The sequence below is a fragment of the Musa acuminata genome, chromosome BXJ1-1, assembly GCF_036884655.1.
Source record: "Musa acuminata AAA Group cultivar baxijiao chromosome BXJ1-1, Cavendish_Baxijiao_AAA, whole genome shotgun sequence".
NCBI lineage: Eukaryota > Viridiplantae > Streptophyta > Magnoliopsida > Zingiberales > Musaceae > Musa > Musa acuminata.
Window position 1 is genome coordinate 4,633,294 of NC_088327.1, and position 22,100 is coordinate 4,655,393.

General features: G+C 36.6%; 2 protein-coding genes across 4 annotated transcripts in view; both read right to left on the reverse strand.

Annotated features, from left to right (window-relative positions):
- LOC135618010 (uncharacterized) overlaps positions 1-3,017 on the reverse strand; it is a 62,111-nt gene extending 59,094 nt beyond the window's left edge. Inside the window, exons 1-4 of one of the 3 annotated variants that reach the window (XR_010488932.1) lie at positions 2,689-3,017; positions 2,534-2,617; positions 876-1,016; positions 714-784 (exon numbers count right to left, since the gene is read on the reverse strand). Coding sequence is in view for 2 of the 3 variants with exons in the window: in XM_065118984.1 (XP_064975056.1) it covers positions 714-784; positions 876-1,016; positions 2,534-2,617; positions 2,689-2,898 (506 nt within the window). In the remaining variant the exon portion in view is untranslated. The remainder of the gene's footprint in view (positions 1-713; positions 785-875; positions 1,017-2,533; positions 2,618-2,688) is intronic. The other 2 variants (XM_065118984.1, XM_065118934.1) reach the window with 2 other exon arrangements.
- Positions 3,018-5,390: 2,373 nt separating this feature from the next.
- Positions 5,391-21,610, reverse strand: LOC103987583 (putative 3,4-dihydroxy-2-butanone kinase). The gene is made up of 20 exons (XM_009405926.3): positions 21,360-21,610; positions 19,731-19,804; positions 19,594-19,657; positions 17,797-17,909; positions 17,675-17,722; positions 17,462-17,533; positions 17,289-17,378; positions 15,112-15,285; positions 14,797-14,880; positions 13,307-13,362; positions 9,840-9,970; positions 9,678-9,770; positions 8,702-8,766; positions 7,885-8,031; positions 7,752-7,795; positions 6,751-6,834; positions 6,552-6,619; positions 6,354-6,466; positions 6,179-6,274; positions 5,391-5,773 (listed from the first exon to the last, which is right to left on the reverse strand). The coding sequence occupies exons 1-20, from the start codon at positions 21,397-21,399 to the stop codon at positions 5,633-5,635; spliced, it is 1,797 nt and encodes a 598-aa protein (XP_009404201.2). The 5' UTR covers positions 21,400-21,610; the 3' UTR covers positions 5,391-5,632.
- Between the last annotated feature and the right edge of the window lie 490 nt (positions 21,611-22,100).

The following is a 22,100-nucleotide window of genomic DNA, read 5'->3' on the forward strand; positions in this document are numbered from 1 at the left end:
CAATACAATCAATATATTGCAGTCTTTGAAATCATGTTCTAGTCTATAATTGTACAAAGTACAAAATGGAGTACCACTGTAGTTCTACTTAAATAGATGAATAACAAATCATTTTCAATGAATAAAGCAAAGATGCAACCATGATCTTTAAATTCTTATCAGTTTATGATACAATAATAAACATTTCTTTTGTTAGTGTTGTTTATAGTGACTCATGAAAACATGCAGAAATGTCAGGCCTCCACCATAAACCAAAAAAAGAAAGTCTAGATATTTCAACACGGTTTGTCATCATCAGGTCTGTTCCCTCTACTAAAATATGAGAGAGGGCCTCAACAAAACACCAATGTTGACAACAGCAATCCCCATGGGCATCCATACTCAAATATGAGAGAGGGCCTCTACAAAAGCCACCAATGTTGACTATAGCCTACAGCACTACCAATGGGCATCCATTCCGAAACAGATACATCAAATTAATAGACTATATATTGTAGCACTGCATAAAAGATCAATTCAACTCTCAAAGATCCTAAAAGTCTATTAAGAGTAGGCTTGACACAAATAACAAAAGTATCTCTATACTCATTTCCTTCATAAGGTGGAGAAAGGGCACTTTATTTAACGGTTATAAAGTGCCCCTATCTCGACATTTGCCAAAAATAAATCTGAAAAAAATTGGCAAAGTTGGTCCAAGGATGAGGTTACATTACATTTCTGATAAATCCTTGCCCAAGTTGCTGGCTATCACATCTTCAATATCTTTGAAGTGACATGGAATTGCCTGAGGCATCACATTTATGAGAATAACACAATAAAACAACTCATCTGATTTATAATCAGACACACATGAAAAGATATTGCATTTCTCATACCTGATCTTGCAAAGATGAAAGGATCGAAGTATATTCTTTTGGAACTTGTCTCAAAGAGGAAACAAATTGGCCAGCTTTCACATAGAACCCTTTATTAGCTTCACATAGCTTTAGTAACCTTTTAGCTGACCGAAGATGAACCTACCACCAAGATAAACTAGAATTCAACAATAAGCAAATTTTATTCAATAATGGCTGGTATTATTAACAACTGGGATATCTCATGCACCAAATTTAGATTAATTGGTTTATATAACTAATGTGCATGAACATAATAAGAGATAATATGATAATTCAAATAAATTCAAAGTGCATATAAAGGTTGCATCAAAAAGCAATTGATCAGGGGAGACCATTGCATAAATTAATCAAATTTCACATATTTCTTTTATGCCAATAGTTCAGCACATGAATTCTTCTATAGGATCTTAATGCATGCATATAATCTCCTTCTTAAGGTTGTGGCCATCAGAACCATTGTAGGCTAATGTTTCTTCTTTTTTTTGTAAAGGGTAAGTGGCAAAGGCAGGATTCGAGTCCAGTACCTTGCATCAAACTGTCAAAGTCTTTATCAGCTAAACTAGCTGACACCTTTAAATATATCAGATGAGGTTTCAAATCCTTAACCTTTGGTCAGTAAGTTGTAGGCCAATGTTGCTAATTGGCATATTAGCTTAATTGGTTAGAGCATCATGCTAATTGTAAGGAAATGTTGCTATAACATCGCCTAACAGAGTCCAAAGGATGTATTCATGTGCATTGAAGATATACCGTAGGATTTCAAATAAAAGAAAAAAATCTCTCACTAATTTATCATTTGTAGCCATCACAACCATTGTATTTCGATTTTTGTAGTAGCATGAATTGACACTGAGTCCAAAGGATGTATTCATGTGTATGTAAGATAAACAAATGGATTTCAAACAAATGTTTGTGCCTCGGACAGAATTAAAGAATGGCAAAGAGCAGACTGATACAAATGTTTGGTCTCCAACATGGATCTGAATACCTGTTTTGAGACCAATTTAGTACCAGTCTAGGTTATTTACCAGGTCTGGTATCGGACCCTAGTCATACCAGTAAATACCGGTTGGTATGTAATCGGTATTGAGATACCAACGTTTCAAAGCTCCAAGCCAATGGCGATTAAGGAGGAAGAAGAAGATTGGATTTAAGAATCTGGGACTTTGTTTCAGATTTAGCCTTCATTTCAGGTTACCTTACCCAACAGAGGAAAGGTTACTTGGGTAAGGCTGGGTCTAGATATCCCATAAGTGGCCAAAATGTCACTTTGAACCAGTAATGGACAAGGTAAAAGAAAATAAAACCACAGATCTGTCGTTCCTTTTCATACTTATAGCACACCAGACTTCATACTTCCAAAAGAACTTGTCTTTGTATGGTCAGTTTGGCGCAACCCAACGTCTAAGTGCTTCTGAATGTCAAAGCCTTGAGACATGATATCCCTTCCTTGAAACAGAAAGAAGATGGATTTTATCTAATAGAATAGATATACATCAGTTTCAACTAAACTGACACAGCCATCATGTTTAATGTCTATATCATATGATAATTCGATCTAAGTCAGCAGCTAAAACTAGCATCAAAATTTGTAGCAGACACCAACGGGGGACAAGAGAAGGGAACAAGAGGGCGACCTCCGACACCTTCATCCGGTAATCGCTCGAACCGGGAGGCAAACTACGCAAAGAATACTTGTAATCCACCACGACGAAGGCGATCTGTAGAGGAGAAGAAGAATGATCAGAACCCGTAGCCAGAACGACAAAAAGGATACGGAGGCTGCACACACCGTGTAGATCGCACGAGAGGACCGGATGACACCGTCTAGGGCAGAGCTAATCTTCTCACGGGAAGAGGAGAAAGAGGAGTCGGCGGCCACAGCGGGACGAGGGCTCGCGTTCCAGGCGAGGCCCGCGACGGCGATCCCTACAGCGAGGCGTACAGGGGAGGATGTCCCCTTCACTAGGAGCTTGAGCGGCCACCGGCGGCCTCCTCCCATGGCGGGGATTTCCTAGGGTTTGAATCGGGCAGGCGGAGGAGGGGAGGACGGAGAACGGAGAAAAGCGAAGCCGGCAAAGTAGCCGACACTCCACGATACGATATAATTACAAACCGGCTTTCGTTCCGACATCGCGTGTCGGCCGATCCTTCACTATACGATATATGAAAAAGGCTATTGAGTTGCTTCTTATTTTTGGAACGTGTCAAATTACCGTAAATTTTGATTGTTGCGAATGAGATCCTAACTTTGTGAATGAATACTTTGCCGACTCATTGCGAGGTCTTTAAATAGTTGCATATCTATGCTTTCAAGATTAGTTATCTCGGTATGTATCCTTCTAAATTAGGCTTTTGATATTTTCCCTAGATTTGTTAACCGGATTGAATAGTTTATTTCATCTCATGGTTTTGTATGTCTTGTTTATAGATATCCATTTAGGTTCTTTTAATAGTGGGAGTGGTGTTAAAAAAACAAAAAAGTGGGAGAGGTGTCATACAAAGGTGACTCATCCGTTGCACGGGAAAAATATATATATCAAGATACTTTGCTTAACGTATGTTGATGATATTTTATTTTACTTTTGAATTAATTATCAATCTTATAACATTACTAGTAAGATATTTAAGAGAGATGAAGTCAAACAAATTAAAGGACTCGTTTGGATATTTCTGAATTTTTTTTAACCTCATAGCAACATGTAGAAGGGGTTAATTACATATTGTTCCCTGCATTTAGTTGTCTTTAGCATCCTAATTCTTACATTTTAAAAAGTTCATTTAAGATTATTTATCTTAACGACGTTAGTTTTATCGATGAAAATATAAAAATAAAAGATAAAAAAGATATTTTTAATGTTTGATAGCGGACGACGACGGTGGTGGTAGACGACGGCGCCGCTGGCATCAACGTCGATGCAAATGTCTGGTCACCTCCGACGATGATAAAATCCACTCTCACCGTAATACCACCCGCCTCTACGAGGAGCGCATCGTCGACCTCATCGACACTTGCCCCACGTTGCTCTACATTGCATTAACATTGATGCAGTTGTCAAGCGACAATTGCATCGGCGTCGACACAAATAATGGTAACCACCTCACTACTGACCCATTAGGTAAATCCTAGCCTCAACCGCTCTCCCTTTGCATTTACATCAATACTGATGAAGATGTCGAGTGGTTCATTCGTTGCAAATACAAAACGATGCAGGGCGAGTGGCGATAAGGTCGATAGTGTGCTTCCTTATAGAGGTGGGTGGCATTACTGACCTGTTAGATAGATCCCAGTCTCGACTCGAAGCTGGGGTCGCTAGAGCTCTTATCGATCCCCTCGTTGTCATATAAATTCTGATACTATCTCTCACCGAGTGACCCTTTTACTGCTCTACATCTACGTCGACATTGGTGTCGAGCAGTACCGCTCTGTATCTGCATCGACGCAGACGTAGATGCAAAGAGGGAGAGGTCGAGGTTAGGATCTACCCAAAAGGTCAACGGCGAGGCGACCACCACCATCTGCATCGATGTTTACACAATTGTCGCTCGGCAATTGCTTCAACGTCGATGCAGAGCAGCACGGGCTGGACGATGATGAGATCAATGGTGCGCTCCTTGTAGAGGCGAGTGGTGTCGTAGTGAGAGCAAACCTTATCATCGTCGGAGGCAACCAGACAATTGCGTCGATGTTGACGTTGATATCAGTAGTGTATCCGTCCACCACTATCAATGTTGTCCGTCATCAAACATTAAAATTATTTTTTTACTCTTTATTTTCATATTTTTATCGATAAAATTGAATAAATAAACATAGATGTTTCACTTTTGTAACTATAGGAATATAGAGATCCAAAAACTAAATGCGAATAACTTATAATTATGCCAATGTAGAAGTGTGTACACATTTATCTTTTTTTTTTCCAATCAAAGAAGATCAATTCGCTTTCAGATATTTGGATCCATTAATTATAGTAGATGAATGTTGGCTGCCAAGCATGATTCTATCCTCGAGAACATTTAAAATAATCTTGGCACTTGGCAAGGGATTTTGTCGTCTCAAGCTAAATGGATAACCTTAATGGATTCGTTGATTGATGCGTCCTTTTACATTCTGTTCTTAATAACGTTAATCAACTAATTCATAATTTCCTTTGGATAAAAGATGACAATCACAAAGGTTAATATTAGATTATTCTCCTATGAGATCACCACTGTAGACAGATGAAAGCTGCAACTCATTTTTCTCTTCACAGAACCTGTTCAAAGAAACAGAAAACCACACAATACCTATGGTCCAAATGGATCAGCGCCTACTGTTTGATCTACCTTGCAATTATTTAAACCAACTCCGAATACAATATTTTTGCTGATCCGCAAGCTAAACGTGTAAATCAACAAGAACTTTAACACGAAAAGAAGAAATAACAAATAAAAGAACACAGCAATTTAGAATGAAAAGGCAACTGTTAATGCAGAAAAAAAAAAGAAGAAAAATAAAGGCCCTAAAAAATTCCCTTAAGCATCAAATCTTTATTGTTAGGATTTTTACAGTGCATTGTTGTGACCAAGAGATGAATAAGACAGGACTTAGTGCATTGTTGTGACCAAGGGATGAATAAGACAGGACTCAGCTTTCTCAGCTCATGCATGCACAAGCGGAAAACAAATGAGCTAAGGGAACAAAATGTGAATAATTCCCGCTGTTAGGTATGATATTATCATTCATATGTTCAACTTTATAGTTGTTCGGTCTCGGAAGGTCGTAGCTTATTCTCGACAGCAAGAGCAGCAGCTCGATACCATGCTGCTGCAGCCATTGCTCCAGGGTCAGGAACCGAAGACAGTAGGTCAGCAGCAATGTAAGTAGATCGGCCAGCCTGCATGTTTGGACATCTCGTCATGTAGGTCAGCAGCACACATATGAATACATAAAGAAGCATACACACGTTACAAGAAGCTCATGGCCTAAGTGTGGAAGCTAAATCAAGGCAGGTAAAGTTTCAACTACAGTGAACTGCTTTATTAAGTTGCTTTCAACACTAATGCAAGCATATGTTCAGTGTCAGAGAAGTACTAGCTTTTAGCTTTTGAATCAAAACTGAAATGCATGAAAGGTCAGATCATAATATTTTTTTTACATGAAGCATCAAAAAAATGCCTGCACATACAACATTAGTTGGTCATTACACCTAAATTGTAGATGCCTTATAGTTTATAACATTCACAACTGCTGGTTTACAGACCATATAAGCTCTTGAATGGTATGATGGAAAAGGTATCACCTGAGCATGCATATTTTTGGTAGATTCTGCCCCAGTTAGTGCTGCTTCAGAGGACAGTAGAAAAGCTTTTAAAGCATCATCGCCAGTATCCAAAATCTGCTCAGTGCAAATAATTAAGATGAACTAATGTATATACGTACAGGAACATAGATCTCAAAAGTATGCCTTTGCTTGCCTCTCTTAGAACTTTAGATGCTGGAATAAGCGCATCCAACATAGTCCGATACCCAGCAAGTGCACCACCATATTTACTGACAGCTGCAACAGAAGCTTCTAGAGCAGTTGCCCCTGGATCAATGTATTTCGCATGACCATTATTATCTGAGAAAAATGTTCTGTGATCCACAATAAACGACAAGATAAAATTTCTTACATTGGCTTGGTGTGATAACTTGGTTGCCTTTCAAGCTTGCATATGCAGCCTTGCAGAATATATCATACCTGTTTAGCATACAGCAAATACATTTTTCAAAAACTGATGCACACACTAGCAGATGGAACAAAAAACAGGAGATGTAAAACAAAACATCAATAAGGCTATAGAAAGAATAATCAGAGTGATGATACAGTACAAGATCCCACTAGTTCCACCCATAACCCTTCTCAATGAGGCTCCGATCTCATTTACTGTTTCTGCAGCATCATTTAGAGGATAACTGTGAAGCAGAAAAACTATAATTAGGAAGCAAATGAGGGAATCCAGAAAGGACGACTGGAACAAGTCACTCTTCTAGGACATTTGCATCATATGAACTATGAAGTTGCCCATCGAGAATCAATCATCACAAATAATTCCAAAAACTTTTGCAGCTCAGGTTAACACAACATGCAAATGTAAGTTTCCGATAACAATTAACCAAACATTACCTTACCTGCTTATTCACAGTGTGCCTACAAAACTCAAACAGTTCGAAAAGTCGGGAGTCCATGCCTTAGACAAAAGGCTAAACCGCTGGACCCAATGTCAAGTAAAAGGACAGCCTGTTGTATGAGATTCCTGCCAATGTGGGATTTGGTAGGACCAATGTACCCAGTTTTGAACTTACAGCAAAGAGGTTTTTACTTGACATGACCAGGTCACTACTGTGGCTTGGACATCCAGAAGCTAAGTATAGGGGCTTAATAATTGGTAAGCCACGATATTTAAAAGCCAAACATTTAGCAGATCAGTTACAGTGTATAATAAACTTGTTTTTTTTTTACTAATTGGTTTAATCAATTAAATGATTACCCAGCAGATCAAGTGTAAAGATCTTGGACTTGATTTATTCCTCCAAAAATGATACATAGAACCCTGAGATTGACCTATAATTTATGATGTAGCATAAGTTGATCAATAATCATAAGTAATTCGAGCAAAATGTTGACAAACAAGAGTATATACAGCAAGTGACACCACATGGTCATTTGCAGTTAGTATATACAGCAAGTGACACCACATAGTCATTTGCAGTTAATGTGATCAGCCTTTGGTGCTTGCCAGATCTCCCTAAAAGATTCATAGATGTCGTATAGAAAGGTCGACAACTAGCATGAAATGAATAACTAACTAAAAAGTAAAAAGTGCCCATACCATCTCTTCATGTCTTCAAGAACAGCTGTTGCACCTCTATGCATCTGAACAGAGCCAGCAAGTAGAAATCTTAAAACAATGAATTGCATTTTCATTAATATGAAAATAAGGAATATGGTGTAAGTGAACTCACAGTGCTTCCACAGTCACCATCACCGACTTTACTGTCCCACTCGTTTAATTTTTCCCTTAGATTAATAATCTCATTTGCAGCTGCCTCAATAGCAACCTCCATCATGCAGCCTTGCTCATTTAATTCTTGTGGTTCATTAAATGTCCGCTAGAAAAAAGTGTAGTTGATCAAGGAATAAATATCAGCAGGAACATTGAAAAAGCCTCTTCTATGCATTATTTCCTACTTCTATAACAAGTATGACCAGATGCAAATAGCTGATTTTCCAATTTCTTCAACCTATTTAAGAATACATATTTCTTTGGATCACTTATGTTGTGTGACTATATCAAGTGAAAAAGAAGGTTTCCTATGTGTTATATTTGGTCCACTACAATGATTTTAGTACTGCTGAACAAGAGGTGATGGTTGGTCTCCTGAATGGTGCAATTCTGTGGTTTGCTCAATGGCACAGCCACTGAGGGCCGACCTCAAGCAATAAACATCCAGCAAAGAAAGTACTTGGTCCAGCATATAATACATATTCTAGTAGCACTGGCTGATGTTAATACTCCATTTCCCTCCTCCAAAATTGCTCACTTCCCTCCTCCAAGATCAATATAGACCCCCAGGATCTACCATTAAATTCTTAGCTGCATTTAATGTCACTGGGATTCAACTATTGATTAAATTAGCAGCAAATTGGAGAGTAGAAAAAATTAGTACATTTCAAAATTGACTAAAACATCACTGGAAACAGAAATGAAACATATAATAACATTTTTTACAGCACATCTTTTACAGCGATGTGAAAAGATAAACTAGAATAGAGTTCTACCTCATTAGTCTTTCTTGAACAAGATGCTGGCACTGGAATAGGGATTTTAGTAGGTGGGCGATCTCCTACAGGTTTAAAACACCTACTTAGTGCAAAAGTTTGGAAATAAAATATGCAAGAAGTAATTAGCAAGCCCTTATTTTAGTGGCACCAGAGCAAGGTACCGTTAAAAACAACCTCACACCAACAAAAACAAACAAACACAAAAAAAACAAACAAGGAAAAATATGTTAACCAAGAAATTTTCTTGGATTACAACCAGCATTCGTTACTTTGTTAGATCACTATGAAATATGCAGAAATAAAGTGAAGAAAATGTTTCCTGCTGTAAAAAAAAAAAGGAATGACTACAAGGTTATTTATGCACCCATGTGACATGGTAGGTGCAATTCTTTCAGTTCCTCCATTTGTGTTAACAATAAGAGTTTACTCGATTTTATAAAACATTTCAAGAACAGGAAACTTGAAATTGTATGCCTCTTTGACCTTATATGTATAAAGTTTATAGCATCAAAGGCATGGACTCACCTAGTGTATATTCACTACTTAGTCACCCAATCACCATGTACCGGAAAAAGTATGTGCTCAAATGTATTTTTATGGTTGGCTAGTCAATGATTAGAAGATTTTCCTGGAAACGTCATAATAAAAACCTAACAAATGTGTACTGAGTTTAAGTCATTACACAATCTGCTCATCAGTCTTTAGTCTTATATAATAACCATCAGGTTGCAAAATTAGTCTACATAATTATATAGCCTCCTCATTTGCAATAAAATTGGAACCCCAGGATGCAATTAGTCTTGGTCATGGCACACACTTGAGGGACATGCACATAGCATATTCTAAATGAAAGTTTGCTAAAATTATGGGAACCATTTAGCTAACAGATTTGATAAAAAACTAAATCAATTTGCTTATTCCTAGGATGTGAGCAAAGTGATGGGAATGATCCTGTAATACAAACACTTACTACCTTCAACACCAACAGGCCAGGAAGGAGCTGAAGTTGGAGCATCTAGACGTTGCAGTATTGCTGGATCTGCCTTCATTATGGAAATGGAAAATCCTGTAGGAAGCAATCTTATTAATTAGTACTAAAACAAGGTGAACATGGTAACCACTTAAATAAGCTAACCTGCCATATCAAGTGAAGTCATAAAGGATCCAGTATAAACACGATCAACAGCAAGTCCATGTTCTACTTGTAGTTGTGGAACTGCCTTTCCGGCTGCAATCATCAGCTCCATCATGGGGATGGCACCAAGTCTGTGATTATACAGATTGGTTTAACCTTAGCACTGTATCTATCATTTTCCTAACACTGTACAACAATAATGACTAAAATAACAAATTCAAATGTACTTTCTTTAATCGTTGTCACAAAACATGACTAACATATTCAAGACTACTACAGAAAGTTACAAATTAATTTTTTTGTATCGTTCCAGCATGAGTATAAAGGGGTTAATTTTTATACCAAACTAGAAAAAATAAATTATTACAAATTTTCCGCAAAATTCCAAAATTAGAAGGATCTGTATTAGTTTACCGGCGCTAAACTTTTTTACTACATAACTAAAACACTAATTGGTGATGATGCACCTAAGTCACCTACCTTAGGTTGGGGTTCAGAACCTCATCTGACAAACAGAAAAAGAGTTTTTTCGACAATTGTAAAAAAAATATGAAAAATTAGTTAAACAGTGCAGCTAGATGGTTTATCTTTTAGTTGAAAATATTTAAAGATAATTTTGTTCTCAAAGTTCGGTGATCTTAATGCTTATTTATATAACAGAAAAGTCATGAATTAACAATAGTGGAATAAGGATGGATGCAATCTGATAATAAAATACCACTGCCTTATTAGTATGGTATGCAGTACCGAATGGTACCACCCGGTATGGGCGGTACATACCGGTCCGACGGCATTCCGGTACGTGGACCGCCCGGTACCGCTACAGTGATACCATATTGGTACAGTAATATACTGTAGCAGTGCTACAGTGCTACAGTATAAAAGAAAATATATAAAATTGTTCGGTACACCAGGGTGTACTGCTTGGTACGCCCTAGTGTACCACTCGGTACACCGATATCGTACCAAGCCAATCTCGAAACACCGGTACGATACCGTATTGCATACCTTGCTTATTAGTAACTAGCTCTTCATATGCAATAGTAATTTTTAATAGTTTCTCAAACATACTTTGCTTGCTATTTTCATGAATTACCATCACAGGATAGCCCCCCTTTTTTTTTCTCTTTTAAAATAAAGGAAACAGTTCCACCTAGAAAATTACGAAACCAAACCACTTTAAGAAATATACGGCAAAAATCCACTAGGTGAAAACCCAATTAGCACTTGCCTCTGCCAACCCTTCCCAAACTTTTTACTTTTGTGTATAATGAGACAAATCCTTCATTACATGTGTATAGGGATCCAAATCTTTCATTATCTTAACTAGACATAAAGTTCCTATAATGGCATTTGCCTCTTCCTACCCTTACTCATGGTTTGCAGTTCCTAAGCAATGCTCTTGGAAGATTTTCCAAATCACAATTTTCACAAATTCCTCTATCCTACTCTTTATGGATGTACATTGTAATTGTATTGTGATGTAGAAGTATTTTAATATTTTTTGCATCATTCACCTTATCGGTCCGTACCAATGTACTGATCAGCTGTCAGCATGGTTTGTATCAAGCTGTACCGAGCATACCGACACATGACACATAGGGGGATACCAATATACTGCCTGTACCGGTCCCTTGTTAGATCAATACATACTACCCATATCGAGCGGTATGCCATGATACAACGAACCTTAATTTTTTGTTTGAATAAATTTTATTAGTTTATGACTCTTTTGCAAACATCAAAACTTGACATATGGCAACATCTCATATGTTTCTTAGTTTCCGAAATTTCTCCAGAAGAAAAAGAAACCCAATTAGGAAAAAAGATGGAGAAATAAAAAACTAATCTTGATCGAGGTTCCGTCTCTACAAGAAAGTTTAATCATTCTACAATAATAGAAGCTTATTAGTCACATATATTATCAAAAAGAAAGATTATTTTCCAAAACAAATTGGGAATACAACTTCCTCATGTAAGGAAAAATAAAGTGAGTGACAATATTTTTGCATTATGGATGCAATTTCCTTTATTGCATTCTCCATTATTTCTTGTAGGTTTTTCTTTTTCTTCTTGTACTTCAAGGTCCATAGAAGGGGAAAACAATTGTAATGTGAGAGCAATCAAAATATGAACGAATGAATGAACAATAATACTTTTCTACACTATATATGAGTGGTGTGAGGTGATATTACTTTTAGATGATACGATTTAATAATTCACATGCGAGAAAGACATGTGAAGGTGTGATTTTTGAGATATGTATAGGCGTGAGACTTAATCCTGAACCAAAATGAGTCTGGTAGTCTTTTTATTTTGGCTTATATCTTATCTAACATCTTTTGTTCTCCAATATACAACTATGGAAACTTTAAAAGAAATATGTTTATTTGCTCCCATGCATTTGTCCTGTATCAGATTTGGTCTCAAAGCTATTTGTTAAATCAGATTTGGTATTAAAGTTCTATTTTAATCAAGACATTCTATTATTAAAGCCAATCTAAATTTCACTAATCTAAAATTGGGACGAGTTCTCAAGCAGTGGATGCAAATGATGCAAAATTATTTTAATATAGTTTATGTTTGAATAAAATTGATCAGTTTAGGATTTCCTTTGCAAATGTCATTAGTTAGAAGACATTTCCAAAATTCTACTTTATTTTCCTGGATTACACAAAAGGAAAAAAAAGATAACCGATAAAAATATAGAATAAAAGAACAATCAGGTCTCCACGAGAAAGTTTCATCAATCCACAAAGGTAGAATTTATCAATCAGATTTATTATTAAAAAAGAATCATTTGTCAAAATAAATTTAGAAATATATCTTCCCCGAAGAAGGAAAGATGAAATGATTAGTTTATTTTAATTTATAAAATGTAATTTTCTTTATTATATTATTTCTTTTTTTTGTAAGTTCTCCTTTTTCCTTGTCCTTGGATGTCAATAAAATGAGGTAAAACGACTGAAATAACAATCAATTGATGAATGAGTGAATGATTTTTTTTTTTTTCCAACAATACGTGTGATTCCACATGGCACATGCGGATGTGCGTGAGACCTTCATTTTGGGAATTAATGCTTGAGCTAGAGAGTGCATCTACTGGTTTTTATTTTGTTTACTTTCATCTTATCTGAATTCTTCTATTCTCCATGCAGATGTAAATGAGACCTTCATTCTGGAAGTTAGTATCAGATCCAGTGAGTAAAGTCTACTAGTTTTTATTTTTGTTTTATCTTATATAAAATCTTCTATTTTTCCATAATACAAATATTGAATCCTAGAAAAATTTTACTTTCTCAAATCTCTGTGTATTTGTCTTACATCAGATTTGGTATTAGAACTGCTTAAATTATGCAAAACTTCATATTGGTCAAATATGCATGTCAGACTACTGAACCTTCACAGCTGCATACATAATTATACTCTGACAAGATCTGCAAAAACGAGAATACTAGAACTTTTACCCGTTAATCATAAGAACCACTCTGCTACCCCTGGTTATTGGAACATATTTTGTTTCCTGCAAGTAATTAAAATAGTTACAAATCTCTAAAGGGTATGAGTTTTTAATATCAAGAAACACGAACATGACATTTTTCACCACAGTTCGTATGTATATGAATTACAAACAAGCATAACACTTCAAAATTATAATAATAGACCAGATATGAAGGACTATTCATGTCACAACCAACATACAAGAACTTTTATGGTGGCACTACACAGACTGTGACAGTAAGGTACACTTTGATACACCAATAAGAAACACTTTGGACAATGTTGATATATCAGTAAAGTTGTTATATTGGTACACCAATCTGGTTTAGTTGGAAAGGTCATTATGCACAGTATTCAAAACTATGCGAAGACCTATAACTGAACTATTCATGTAAAGAAAAACAATTTTCAAATATTGGTGATAGTGTTATGATACCCACACAAGAACTTCTATGGTGCCAATACACAAACTCTAATGGAACAGTACACTTTGATACACCAATAGAAAAGACATTTTGGAAAATGTTGATACATCAGTAAAGTTGGTAAATTGGTATACCAATCTGGTTCAGTTGGAGAGGTTATTATGGCACAGTATTCAAAACTATATGAAGACTTATAACTTAATAAGAAGAAATCAGCCAACTTGCATATGGTATTTGATACTGAATTATTTTATACCTCAATACTCAATAAATTCCTCTTTTTTATATGATTGAAAATTTGAAATAACCTCTACAGCCCCACAAGATAGTCATTCCTAAATTGCTTGTTCCTATAATGTCAATCATAAAAATAGGCATTGATGATGCAGCCAGGCTTCAAGTCCAAGGAAATTACGTTGACAGCCAGGGCATACTAAGATTCAGTATTGAAATGTGTCACAGTCAAAATCATGAGGAAAATTCCATTTATTTTGTAGCTTCAAGCCTTCAACTAACAAACTCCAATAGTGGTCAAACACAATAAGATCACAGGATACAGGAATACACCAAACATGAAACTAGGAGACAGAATTGTTAGTTCAAAATTAATACAACAAAATATATTTCTTATATCTTATTCTTCTGTATCTGACATCACAAAGACCCTAGTGAACTCTAATTTTCAACAGTTCAAATCTCACAGTACTATGGTATAAAGGTGAACTAAAGTTTCCAACTTCTATGATACAGAAAAAGACACTATCATAATTAGATTTGCAGTAGATAAAAGAAATTCATTTAATTTTTGATGGAATTTATTTTCAAAGATCACAGAAGAATATTCATAAACTTTCAACTAATGCCATCCTGGTGATAAAAAAAAGTAATTGAATTTAAGTACTAGATCACAACTTCTTTTCCAAACTGATAAAAAAGCCTTTGAAAAAGGGACAGGGTGAAGATATAATCAGCCACAAGAAACAGATTAACAGAATGAAAGGAGAGATGATAATCGTGATAGTGAATTTTACCGGTGACAATATCTGCTTGAGAACATGAGATACCACTACATCAACAGGTTGGAGATCGACAACAGCAGCACCAGGTTCTCCATGCTGAAAACACAGCCCAAAGAACAGTCATGTTATTCTGTCAAAGAGAATGTCTGCACCTATAAAGTAAGATTTCCTACTTAACTTGGGATAGTGTATCAGGTGACATCTATAGAGGGTCAATATTTAAGAATATTTTAGGTTGAAAGGACAAACTCACAATATACAAATTCTGGTACTCGATCAATTTCTTGACAATGAGTGCTACTATGCTTAGGAATTAGGATCACTTACAATTCCAAGACCAAGCTCCATCAACCCTGGACCTAGGCGATCTGATGTGACCTGACCAGGCAGTGTACAAACTGACAAGGCAACCCCCATCGTACCCACCATTTCAGATGCATGTTTTGCTTCTGCAGCAACATCAGCAAGGGATAGACCAGCATCAGCTGCTGCCCCAGCAACCTAAGAATAGGAAAATTAAGAATTAAAAAAATAACAGAACTTGATTCAGAAGAAATTCCTAAATCAACCCACATGGAGTATGTGTGACAAGAAAATACTTAAACCTATTTGGAAGATGTAATCTCAGTGTTTTATAGCGTTCTGCAGTAACATGAAATGAGGAAAGTTTGTTTCATGGATTTAACAAGCCCCACCTGTAACAGAACACCTTCCAATGAAATTAAAAGAAAGAGAGCTAGACTGTGGCCCTTGCACCAGCCCCTTTCTTCAGCATATATTCCACCTCATCCATCAAAAAACCCATTGGAAATATTGATGTTTTATTATGATGCCTCTTATCTGGCTCCAATAAAATCATCTCTGTGTGTGTGCTCGCATGCGCTCAAGCACATGCCTTTGTGTTTCATTAGCAATCAGACACCTATTTTGTTTACTCTCACAGCTTCCCTCCTGCACCCCTACTTTGCACCGTCATTGCCATATTTCCTTTATTCCTTCCCTCCCAGCACCTGCTGCCACCAGACAACAAACACCAACTCTCCTACATATTGTATAGTAAAAGAAAATAAAAAACTTGTAAGCCTCAGAAAACATTCAAAAGTTTTAAAAAGTTCATAACAGTCAGAGGAAAGAAGGCCATTTTAGGGTTTTCCCACCAAAAAAAGGGCTTACAGATGGGTTCCTAAGGGTTTTAGATAGACAGGATGTGACCTAAAATAGGTGACTGCCGATTCCTTGGTTTTTCATAGTCTATGCAAAAAAGGAAGATAAGCCTTGGATGACGCTTTTATTATCCTTAAGATGTAGGATATTGCTGGACAACGTTTTAATATGTGTTGCATGAATAATCAGTAGAGAACATTGAAAAAATTTAAGTTTTACAAATAGAATAAATGATCCTACAAGGAAAATCTGAATTGTGACCACATCTAATTCTACACTCAAACCCCCACCTTCTCAAGGAATGCCTACCTATGACAAGATTTGTACATTCTCGACTTACAAGAAATTTCCTCATTAGAATTTGCATTTTCATGTCTTAAGTCCTCCAATTATAAGGAAATATTCTTGCTCAAAACTCATTTCTACTGATGACTAACTTCTGTATAAACATTCCTACAATATGACACCCTCAATATATAATTTTTATATAATGCTTTGGTAGAATATTTTTTTAATGCTCTGGTACAAGATTTTTACTTATAATATGTACTGTTAAACAAGGATTGTTGTACCGCCTGAAACGGTATGGTACGGGCAATACAAACCGGTCCATGCATGGACCGATACGTGGACCACCCCGTTTTAGGCAGTCTCAATAAAAATAAAAGAAAATCAAAAGGTGGTGGGCCCCAATCCATTTCAGTATTATTTTTTTTTTTAAAGGCAAATTAGGGCTCTTCTTGCGTACGAAGCCGCTGCACTGCCTCTTTGACGCTGTCGTTGCTTCTCAAGTATCGATGCACCTTTTCTTTCTTCTTCTTCTTTCTTTCTCCTTCTTCCTCCTATGTTCCTCCACCGGACCTTCCTCTTCAATCTCTTTTTCTTCTTCGTTGGAACACCAGCGCACACAAGCATACTGTGTCGGCACACTAGTATGGAGCGGCACATGCCATGCCGTCAGCTCGGACTGATATGTCAAACCTTGCTGTTGACAATTACAATATCTTTTAACAAAATTGATTTTTTTCACATGTTCTTAATTTTTCTCAGTTTTTCTTATAACTCTCTATTCTTTTCAATTGTTTGATTGTCTTTTTTGTCCTGCCACAACGCAAACTGTATTAACCAATCCAACTTATCCAGCTGATCCCATGTATCATGATCCTAATACATATAGCCAGTCTCAACTCAAAAAAGAATCCTAGTCCTTTAGATCTCTCAATATATGCATTGTTAAACAGAAAGCAACAGATAAATCAAATAATAGTACCCCAAAAATATACTCTTACACCATGTAATTTCAAGGATGATCATACAAAAAAAGGCACCAAAGAAAATACCTTATGAACAAGAATGGTCCCTGCCAATCCTCTTCGTCCAGCTATGCCTCGAGGTGGTGGAAGGGCACAATCATCTCCAACTACAACCATCTACAGATATCAAAGCAAATAGATCCCAGTAAATCCAATATTAATGTTATATCAAGGTTGCTATATCATCAGTAGCATTTTACCTCTACTTTATATCCCTCTGATTTTGCTTGCTCAGCTGCTAAACCAAAATTGAGTCGATCACCTGTATAATTCTGTTTACATCAAGAGAATGTAATTGTCAAAAGAACATTATTACGTCAACTGATTAACATTCTTCAAACAGTAAGCAAAAGCAAAGAATCAAAATATGAAATGATTAATTGCAATAATTCATAAGTCAGACATTGTGGTACCTTAACTATGAGAAGGCATCCCATGGAACCTGTTACAGCTCTAATACCCTATAAAGTTATATTGAGTTGGTTTGAATTTCATAAACTGTAATAGAAACTTATTGTCATAATAGAAATCATACAGCTAAGATAGAGTCAACAGGTGGAGAGGTGAAAACATCGCCACAGATGGCAGCTGTTAACATTCCTGGACCAACAAATCCAGCATGAGCAGGTTCATGCCCGCTTCCACCTCCTGCAATCAAAAAGGCCTTTAGCTTAAAATTTATATGCTAAATAACCATGCCGGATGCCAATACTACTCAAATTAGATAAGGGGCAAAAAAGATAAAGGATCAGTAATGCTCAAGCATAATGGCATGACATCAGTTACCAATTGTGATACATAAAACTTTCCATGATAAAAACTTTCCATGATATATGTGTTTCCTATTTAATGGCTTTAGGGGACTACTCTACAGATATATTACCTCAAATAGAAAAGGTTTAAGCAAAAAAATCTCTATCAATAAAGAGCTATGAACCAAACAAAATGTTGGTAAAGTGTCTATTGGAAAACTCATTTTCATAAAAGAAAATTATTTCTGTTATCTGATGGCTTATAAAGTGATGCCCATCTCTGGTCGATACTGTTTTTGGTGACCAGTCATACTTGTATGGTACTAATACTAAAAGCAATACACTGTCATGCATCATCCAGTATCAGCAAAAAAAGTTAAAAATTAAATACATATTGGTAACTCGGTTGGTACATGCTAGTCCCAACTGGTATTCAGAATCCTTGTGATGCCCCAAGTATCATAACTGTTTTAAAAATCACATCTAGTTTATAGATACTTTAAAGTTTTTGAGAATCTCACAACCAAAAGTAAATGAGAATATAGCAATCTTCCCTCAGAATTCTGGACAAAAAACTATTCCATGATTTGGAATAGAGTAAAAGGAAAGGCTTACAATAACCTATTTGTGTCCTAGATTTTACATGTTAAACCTGTCTAAAAGGAAAATTTTGCCCAAATAGTTTTTTTTTTCCTTGGTGTCAACTAAAAGCTCATTTGGGAAGTTCTTTGCATCAATTTTTAGCATTATTTTGGATGACTTATCAACTATTCTAGTACTCAAGTACAACAAGAACATATAACTCCATTATGTATCTTCCTGAATGGATCAGGAACATCCAATTTCATTACATGGTTATTTGCCTCAAAATAAATTGTACAAAAATATGGTCAAAGTGAATTTTAAAAAAATCCTGTGTGATGTTAGACTGAACATTTATAAATGTTAGGATGGTAAAATTTCATGATTATGGAAAATAACTCAAAGATTGCATAATTCATTTATAGATCTTAGGATGGTTAACTACATGATTATGAAAAAGAAATAGAAGATTAAATAATACATCAAATAGTAAGTTCCTCAAAAAATGAATTTCCTGTTCAAGATGCTACTCGTCTTTAAAATTTGATCTTCCTCAACCCTCAGAATCACATGAGCGATAGTTTATGAGTAATTGAGTACCATAAGTATCCTAAGCTACACCTAAATAAAGAAACTACTTCCATTTCTTTGACCCAAAATTGCACTTAATTAGGAAGATTTTTAGCAGTTGATGCAGGTTACACCTAGTGCCAGGCAATGAGCGGCCACGTGTTCATTAGTTTAGCATTTCAAGGTAACACAATGCTAATTAAAATTCCTAATAAAGAAGTATCTTTGTTCATCGTCAGTATTGACTATACAAAGCTTCCTAATCTGTGTGACTTACATATTACAAATGCCTCATAATTTTGAACCAACGTTTTTTGACAGCTTTTAGGCAAAATATAATTAAACAGCGACACACATCGAGTTCTCAGAAAATATATATTTTAAGCAAAACATAGGAAAAAGAGAGTTCAAATAATAAGAATATGTACCAGATATGACGGCAACCTTATCATACGGAGCACTCAAGACATCAGCACGTAAAACAACCTTAATCTGCATATTAAGGCAATAATGTTAAGTAAACAGACAACATTGCAACAGGACAAGTTTGCATAAGAAACATCACCTGTGGAAAGCCATCCAAGTACTGTAGGCCAGGATAAGTCTCAACTAGTCCTTCAATGAATTCAGTTACCACATCTGCACTTTGCACAACCATATCAATTCCTTAAGCCCTAAAGAACAAATGTATCCTACAAAATATCTAAAAACAACAAAAGCAGTTCCAAGATAATGGAAACAGTCAACAGCATATGGCACATGCATGTTCCCCTATGACCCAAAATTTGCAGTTAAGGCATCACATAATAATCAGCTAAGCTGAAGGTATGTGTTCCAATCAGCACACAACTATCACTTCCATGGCTCACCGCTTGCACACTTTGGACAACCAAACCAACGCCTTCAACACTAGATAACAAGTGCATCTTACTAAATATCTACAAAATCACAAATAAGGTGACAGAAATGGAAACAATCATCAGCATCTGGCACATGCATGCTCCCTAACAACTCAAGATTTGAATTTAAGTCAGCATATAGTGCTCAGCTACACTACAGCAGTTGCATAATTCAAAAAGCAACTAAGAGTAATAATCCAAAGCAAAAAAAAAGGACTTTCCAGGCAGAATAATTGAGCATGTAAACTCAAGAAGAGATCGTAGCGATTGTACACCACAAGGTCCCTATATAAAAGGGGACAAGTGAATCATCACTTTTGGGTGCAGGCAGCCCTCTACCATCTGTCAACCCTAAAATGTACAAATCTAGATCAACTCCCTAAGCACAGAATATGTACAAAAATTGCAGATGTAGTCATGAAAGATCAAATGAGCATCAGCATTTCAACACATGCATACTCCACGACAATCCAAGATTTGCATATAAGTGAGCATTCGATTATCTGCTTCACTCAATATATGCACTCAAGTCTAGTCATGAAAAAATAAATGAGAATCAGCATTTTAAAACATGCATGCTCTGCGACAGGCCCCAGATTTGCATCAATGTGAACATACAATGCTCAGCTTTACTCATTATATGCACTGAAGTCATTATGCCACAATAATTTCCATGGAAATCACAAAACTAAACAATAAAAACAGTGGTTAAAAACCAATAGAAGACTTGGAGCAACAAAGAAAATTAATAACAAAACTTTCCAAACAACAACATCTGCATAAAGAAAAAAATATTCTTTCAACGATGAACATCTATTCTAAAGGCATCCAAATAGAATCAAGAACCAAAGCTAGAGCCACACAAACTCCCTCCTATGGTCAAACTACAAGAATCACAAGATTTGGAAAACTCATGCTGCCCAACCACCTAAGATGGATTAAAAATTCTGCATACAATGATCACTTCGTCTTAAGATACGCATGCAAGTCAATGACAATGATCATTTCCACTGATTCAAACAGTAAAACAGTGCTAACAATCAAGCAATAGCATCATAAAACATTAAAGAAAAATATCCATACAACATGATCGAGCATTTAGATCCAAGAAGGGTAAACCCCTACACCGACCATTTAGCCAAGGGCATCCAGACCAAATAAGGAACCAACGATGGCGCCACTACACACCCAAAAGTATGATCAAACTACAGCGATCACAATAGTTACCATAAAGCAAAAGGAAATCAACACAAATCGAAGAGACCAAGGTGGAAATAGGATAGATCAGAGGAGACCATTGGGATCGTTGATTAGCTTCTTGCCCTGGTACGCCATTCCGGGAACAGAAGTCGTTCTGGAATCCTCGATCGTCGAATCCTCCTTTTCCTCCCCCTCCTCGTCGATCGCAAGCCGAAGTAAACCCTAACTCGACAAGACAACAAGAGCGAAGCGGAGGGAGAGAGAGAGGGAGGGGGGAGGGGAGGAAAAACCAAAGAAGACTGGAGAGGGATGAGGGCTGTGTGTCAAGCTCTCATCTCTCTATATATTTTGTTGGGAGGGCTCCTCTATTTATAGATTGGAAGTCTTATCTGAGAAGCGAGCGGCCTCAGCGACCCGTTTGTCCGAATGGAGAAAACTCAAATTACTCTATCGCCCTCTCGCTTTCCACGATGTAACTCAGCCACATATCTATCACGGGCCATAATAACCGTCTGATCAGGATCTATCGGATAAAACCGTGGTGTACCGTTTCTGTAATTAAAAAATGACATATGCGTAAAATAGGAAGAGAGCCGGGAGTCCATCTACTGACGTTCGGTTCTAAACAGGATATTGCTAATTCATCAGATCAGGACCGTCCATTTTCCGCTAACTTCGTGATCTTATGATGCGTGGCAGCGGGGAACGCTGTTCGGTGCCTTGGGCTTCGATACGGACGAGAATCCTCCCGTTTTCCGCCACCTGTCCAAGTCACCGCACCAAGTTAACGCTGTTCATCAAAGCTTGCACTTCCTATACCTGCTTGCCACGTGCAC